Below are 7,283 nucleotides of genomic sequence, written 5' to 3'. Positions count from 1 at the left end.
TTGGGCATAGGTTATAAGGAAAACATCAATAATTCTAAACACTCAAAAAATTTACAGTAAATAATAATCTGCCTAGACGCTACATGATGTGGAATGATTAATCAAGGCAGGTTAGAGAAAAACTCTATCCACTTGGAAAGGATGAAAGGCTGTCCTACATTGCTAATGAATCAGAAAAAGTATTAAAAATATGACTGCAAATATTGGAGGAATTCACCAAAGCGAGAACTCAATATATAAAAACTTAACAGAATGCTGCTAAAGCTATGATTTTGGGCTGAAAAATATGTGATATAAGAATTATTCCTGGAGGTAGGGGGAACCAATCACAATGATCTACCTATAACCCCTTCCCAGGGGGGATAGACAACAGAAAAGTGGGTGAAGGGAGGCATCGGTCCATGTAAGACATGAAAAAATAATTTATAAATTATCAAGGGTTCATGAGGGAGGGAGGGTGGAGAAGGAGGGAAAAAATGAGAAGCTGATAGTAAAGGCTCAAGTATCACAACCCATGCATCCATCCGTTGTGTCATGCACATTTGTACATTTGTTAGGAGTTGTACGAGCCCCCAATAAAATGATTGTTTGGGGTCTTTTTTTAAGGTCAGAAAATAATTCATTACAATGGAAAAAACAGTGTCATTGATAAATAAGCTCAGGAAGCCCGAGCTGCATCGAAGGCACTGGAGAAAACTAAGGCTCCGGGAATTTCCAAAACAGCAGTTTGAGAAGTTCCGACAAACAAATGCAACATTGGAAGTGCTCGTTCATGCTTTGCAAGAAATTTGGAAGACGGCTAGCTGGCCCACCAACTGGAAGAGAAGCACACAGGTGACCATTCCGAAGAAAGATTCAACAAGATGTAGAAGTTATCAAGCAAGGGGAGCCCAAACCCACTGCCAATCCCAACTCACAGAGACCCCATAAGCCCACTCACTGCCGCCCGGTCAATGCCGACTCCTAGCCTCGGTGGGTGTCAGAAAATGCTGCAGGGGGGTTTCAAAGTGCCAACCTTGCAGATCGCAGCCCCGTGCAAAACCAGTACACCACCAGGGCTCTTCTGACATCAGAGGTTCTAAACCTTGAAAGCCTCATCTTTCACTTGCAGGCTGGCCGGTGGGTGTGAACCAGGGACCTTTTGGATAGCAGCCTATCACTGACCAGACAGCATCAACAATACAGCAGCTCGCTGCCATCAAGTCACTGCTGACTCAGCGACCCCGCGTGGCTTTCCGAGACTCTTAACTGTTGACGGGAGTAGGGAACCCAGTCTTTCTCCCAAGGAGCCGCTGGTGGTTTCGAACTGCTGACCATTCAGATCACAGCCCAACGTGTAACCACGGCACCGCCAAGGCTCCTCAACAACACAAAGAGGCTTCAAAAAGTGCCTGGAAAATGGAATTAACTGAGTTTTTCCACAAAGTATTTGAAATCCTCTCTATAATGAATATCACACACAGGTACCATTGACTGAAGATAACTTGAAAACAGAACTGCTGGAAATGGGAGCCAGACTCAGAGGGGCTATGGAATGAGGACTATCGGTGTTGCGTCAGATGGCTCTCGGCTGAAAGCAGAGGAGACCAGCAAGATGTTTACTGGTGATTTAGTGACCACGCTAAGGCCCGCCCCTGCGTGGGGCATCACAAATGATGGATGGCTTTGCAGTGGATGGGTCCCTGGAGAAGGGCACCCTGCTCTGTAAGGAGGGACTGGGGACAAGCAGAAGACCTTCAGACAAGGGGAACTCATGTGGTGGAGGCGCCTGGGCTCCAACCGAGGGACCCTGTGAGGATGGGGCCAGACCGGGCAGTGTTTCAGCGTGTTGGACATGGGCTCACTGTGGGTCAGAACCAGCTTCACAGCACCGACTACCACCACACTCGGCCGATTGTCTAAGAACAGAGGCACTTCAGTTGGGCTCCGTGGGGACCCACATCCAGTCAGTAGCCATCTTAACACGCCAGGTGCCCCTGCAGGGGCCCTTGTGGGGTCGGAAAGAACCAAAGAAGGAAAAAGGTCATTCCCTCAGAGAAAAGTCCGAGAAATCATCGCCAGGGCATTCGTAAGGTTCCGGCTGCACTACTAACCTAAGGTCGGGGGTTCAATCGCACCCCTGAGCACTGAGATCCACCTCCATGAATGAGGGCAGACACATGGACCACCCCAGAACAGGTCTGCTCTCTGACAGTGGAGGGTCATGGTTCCTCCCAGCAAAGCTGGGCTGCGGGAGTGAGGAGGGCTTGTGAAACCTCCGGTCAACTTCAAAATGCCACTTGGTGAGGAATTTCAGTCTCCTGAGTCGTTTCTGGAAATGCGGAGCAGAGGCCTCCCAACACCTCCCAGAACGGATGCCTGAGCCTAGGGGTCTGTTCTTGGCACCCTGCTCATACCCCCAATGAACACCGGAGATTCTGAGCAAAGCCTCCTGAGAGGGCGGGGAAGGCTGGGCCTCTCCTTCCCAGTCTGCTCTTCTTCCAGGTCTCCAGGGCTCTGCAGGTTCTGGTGGAGAGATCAGGCCCTTCCCGACTCCATTCCCAGCATCTGCACCCCACACCCACGCAGCCTTTGGCCAAGTGACTGAAGGCCAAGAGCTCCATGGGGCTCTGCCAGTCTGTCCAGACCTCAGTGAGTGGCCCCTGTCCCTAAGAGGCTCAGCTCCACTGGCCATCTAACATCTCCCAGCTGCTCCACCGGACCCAGTGCCCCGAGGCCGGCCCGGGCACTCATGCAAAGAAGAATGCTAACACATGAGACAAGAGGGGGGAACGCCACCCACCAAGGACTGGCCGCCTCACTTTCCTCGTCTCCTAATAAGCTAGAGCATCTGCCAGGTGGAAGGCGAGCTCTGGCTACCTCCCCAGGCCGGCACCCAGCCCCCACCTCTCTCTTTGGGAGCAGTGACTGGGCCACCAGGCCTGATGGCCTGAGCCATGACACTTGGAATCACACTTGCCCGGCCATCTGGGCCACTGTACGATGCATGGTGTAACGTTGAGGAAGGGGGTGCCGGAGGGGCTTCAGCAGATGTCTCAGCTAGGCGCACAGCTGGTCGCCCGTCTATTCTGGAAACATTTTCTGTCTCTCCTTTTTTTAATGTTTTCTTTTTAATTATCTTTTGAATCAGGGGGTTGGTGTACCCAGGATGCAGTGGGGCACTCTGCTCTACTCTCCACGATGGACTGAGTCTTAGTGGTCCCGGCGTTCTTCCCAACTCTCACCCAGCAGCCCTCAGGCCTGGACCTGGTTGGCCAGGGATGGAGGCAATTCAAGTGACCACTGTACCTGCCCACTCGGGCACGGCTTCCAGGTGATTTTGCCCTGGGCAGGACTGGAAGTCCAGGGCCGCCTGTCAGACATGGCCATTAGCAGAGTGGACACCTCCCATGCAGCTGGGCCCCACTGTAAGGGACCAGACGGCCCAGGACTGATGGGTTATAAAGGCTCCTAGGACTGTAACCACAAAATACCTTTGAGAAAATCAGAGATTATCTCCTCTCCACCTGCCCGCGCCCCCCTTCAGTATCCAAGGAAACCGAAATCAGCACCATCAGGTGTCCTGGCGACAAGGTCTGTCCCCCACAGAGGAGACATTCTGGTGGGATTTCATCTCTGAGCATTTCACCACCCCCACCCCACCCTGGCACTGCGAGGTTCCATCTGGCCACAACTGCCTGTGGCTGGCCAGGGCCGGGTGCTACCCGCCCCCCCAGATTCCCAATGGCCACCCTGGAGGGGAGGTTAGGAGGGATGTGACGGCCAAATAGGGGGGGCTCCTTACCATCCAGCTCCTCCACCGAGATGTTAGCAAGCTGTTCGCTGTCGCTACCCGCAGACAGAGAGCGGTTGAGGTAATTCCCCTTGTACAGCAGGCCGGCGGTCACGTGGTGGAACGGCATCTTCTCCCTGGCCACAGAGAAAGACCCCATCACGTCCCCATTCTGCTTCTGGGACAGCTACGCACCAAACAGCGGTTGTGCTGGAGGGTGGGTCAGAGGGTCAGAGGAGGTCCCCATGGCCCAAGCAATTCCCCAGAGACAGTGCCTTCACTTCCAGCCCTTCCTGCACACCCCACCACCGCCACCACCATGACCACCACCCCCTCAGCCCGCCTCCCCGCCACACCTTTGATTCACTGGGCTGGGGTGGGGTGGGGTAGGAGGTGGGAGAACAGGCTTGGATGCTCTCAGTTAATGCGCCTGGTGGGCACCCACCACCCAGCTCTGCGTGGAGGACGGCGTGTGGCTGTGCTGGGCACTGAGCAGGCCTCAGAGGAGCTTCCAGGCTGAGACAGACGAGGAAGCAGGGTCTGGTGACAGCCCCCACTCACAACAGCCCGACCCCACCCAAGTCGCAGGGAAGGACCAGGACCAGGTGGCTGTGTTTCCTTCCATCGTGGCTGGGGGCCACCGTGGGCTGGGAGCCGCCATGGGCTGGGGCTGACCCACAGCAGTCAACAACATGGAAGGAGAATGAGAGATGGAGTAAAGGCCCCGCTGGTCCCCTCCCTCCCCACAGTCCTGTCCCAACTTCCAGTTCCTCTTGGCAAAAAAAAAAGGGGGCCATCAGGATTCAGAAAGCTCTGGGCACCACTGGGACCCACAGGCAGGAAAGATGGCACGCCCTCTGCCCTCACACACAGCCACCCTACAGAGCAGGGCAGTCCCTCTCAGCGAGACTCCACATCTGTACCGGAGCAGACCGCCTTGTCTTCTCCGAGAAGCAGCTGCTGGGTTTGAACCATCGACCTGGCTATTAGCAGCCCGATGCTTAGCTCACAGCATCAGCAGGCCTCCTCAGCAGGAAGGACGGCAGGGCATCAAATCGTGGTTCCCCATCGAGCTCTCTGAGGTAAGCTGGGCAGGACTGAAGGGAGCCATCTTTCCACCACTGGAGCCCTTCAAACCCAGGGTGGCGGTACCCGCCCCTCCCCTTCCTCGTCTCAAATATCCACCATGTTCCATGTGGGTGGCTTGTAGACTCCCTCCTGCACTAAAGCCTGAGTCCACATGGTGACCTGGAAGGTGGTGGGCACCCCCTGCAGCTCCCCACCCCACCCCGCAGCTCCCCCAGAGGCAAGGTGCAAATTTACAGGAGAAGCAGCCAGCAGGATACCTGCGCCTGCAGGCTCCATCCAGGCCCTTGGACCACACTCCTCAGAAAGACCCAGAAGCAGGGGAACGACCCAGTCATGGAGTGGTGGGGCTGGAGGGTGCTGCTGGGGGGAGGAGTGCTTGATTTCCCTGTGACCCCACCTGGTGACCCCTCCTCTCTCTCCCTTGACTCTCAAGCCCAACAGGTGTCCTCATGGGGGCCAAGAGCTACTGCAATGGACCCTTGAAAGCTTCCGAAGGGGCTTGGCGGAGCACCCAGAGGGTGAGACCCTCAGCCACTCCAGAGACGGCACCAGCCATTCCCACCGGGATGTCAAAATCTCATCCCCAACGCAAGATGTCTGAAAGGAATTCATTATCTTCCCAGAAAATAGGCCACAGTCGCTGATTTCTCCCTCAAAGGTACTTTTCCCTCAGCAGAGCCATGGGGACAAGGCTCACAGGCACTCCGGCCCCCCAAAGAGTGAAGCAGACACACGACTGCGTCAGAGCCAGCTGCCACCTTCTGAATCACCTAGACGCCTTCCCTGGGAGCAAAAGGCATACCTGCAGCCCTACCCCCACCCCCACCCCCCATGGCCATGATGCAAACCACAAAGCACATACCCGCATGTTCTCCAAGTACAAGGGGCAGAGCTTCTGCCCAGTCGGGTCTATCCATCTACCCAACTAGTCTGCAAGCACCCTTCTTGGGGAGTCTCCGCCCCCCGCCCCCCACCACCCATCTGCCAGTCTGTCTGACTGCAGCGTCCTTTACTGGAAGCGCGGCCACCAGCGCCTCAAGGCCAGAAGGGTCATCCCTCCCTCCCGTGTGTAAGCGGAGCTTCCAGGCTGAGAAAGGGCTAGTGATGTACTTCTGGAAATCAGCCCATGAACACGTTAGGGATCACAACAGGGCACCCCCGGCCGGCTGGCTCTGGGCAGGTCAGTAGGCACGGCTCTGTCACTGGGGAGCGTTCTGTTGAGTGGCACGGCCCACCGCCAAGCGTGAGGATGACACAGAATTGAGCAACATCTCCTTGTGTCGTTCGGACCGTCACTAGGAGTAGGTGTTGGCTCCTCCCCAGCAGCCTACCTCCTTATCTTGTCTGCAAGCCTGTGTTCTGACCTCAGAGGTGACTGGTGAGCATCAGCACCATCAACCGGGACCTCATTTTCCTTCAAGCAGCCCAGCTTTCTCGGGGCCTGTGCTTTGGTGACTGGCACACAGGTTGCCCCGCCTGGTCCAAGACAGAGAGTTGGGACCGTGTTGAGCTCCCCCAGCAATAGCTCTGGTACCCAGCTCAACCCACAGGCTTTTCCTCCATGAGGAAGGCAGCCACATCACAGAATCACCTGCAGGCTGACCCAGTCAGGTCAGTACCTGAGCTCAAAGCATGCCTTCCCATTTACCCTAGAAAGTAAACTCACAGCTCCAGTTTCCCAGTGATTTATAAATAGCTTCTCGTTCTACCTTTCTGGGTCCCTGGGTGGCTGCTGAGCAACAGGTTAGAGGTTCGGATCTACGCCGTGGTGCCTCGGAAGAGAGGCCTGGTGATCTTCGGCAAAATCAGCCACCGAGATGCCTGTGGTGGTCAGCTCTTCTCCGACTCATATGGGATTTTGTCACCAGGAGTCAGAATGGACTTTGATCCCCTTCCACTGAATTATCCACCTTTTTTGTGATGATGTCACTCGAACAAGCATCCAGTCCACCGGAGACCAGGCCAGTGCTCCCCCACCCCAAGTCCAGTCTCCAAACAAGCGCAGAGAAGACTGGTTACAACCGAATCCCACTTGAGACACCAATTCTCCTTTGCTGCCAACGCAGGCCGCTTGCAAAATTAGGTGCCCATTCAACCCAGCTTCTGCAACCCAAAAAAAGCTCCAGGCTTTGTGGGGAAGTAAACACGTGCAGGGGATCCGTCCGTGTAGATAAATAAAGGCTTGTTGGAGAAAGGCAAGCACTAAAAACAGCCGCTGCAATTAGGACTGCATCTCACTCCCAGGCATCTGGGGAAATCCGAACTCCGTTAACACGGGGAAATACATCTGTGTATCTGCAAAGGCTAACCTTGACCAGAAGCTAAAATTTGCAGAGCGTTTTCAGATGGCCCAGGAGCAAAAACAGGGAGGTTTTCAACTGCAATCTGACCTGATGAGAAAAAGTGATTCGAGACTGTCTCC

The 7,283-nt window shown here is 55.0% G+C and overlaps 1 protein-coding gene across 1 annotated transcript in view; it reads right to left on the bottom strand.

Annotated features, from left to right (window-relative positions):
* Positions 1–7,283, bottom strand: part of CALN1 (calneuron 1) — a 229,531-nt gene that overhangs the window by 92,619 nt on the left and 129,629 nt on the right. Inside the window, exon 3 of the mRNA XM_045284524.1 lies at positions 3,785–3,909. Within this exon, the coding sequence (XP_045140459.1) occupies positions 3,785–3,909 (125 nt within the window). The remainder of the gene's footprint in view (positions 1–3,784; positions 3,910–7,283) is intronic.

Source organism: Echinops telfairi, unplaced genomic scaffold (assembly GCF_000313985.2).
Source record: "Echinops telfairi isolate 266 unplaced genomic scaffold, ASM31398v2 ScPeMD7_5;HRSCAF=22, whole genome shotgun sequence".
Lineage (NCBI taxonomy): Eukaryota > Metazoa > Chordata > Mammalia > Afrosoricida > Tenrecidae > Echinops > Echinops telfairi.
This window is presented reverse-complemented; position numbering and strand designations above follow the sequence as displayed.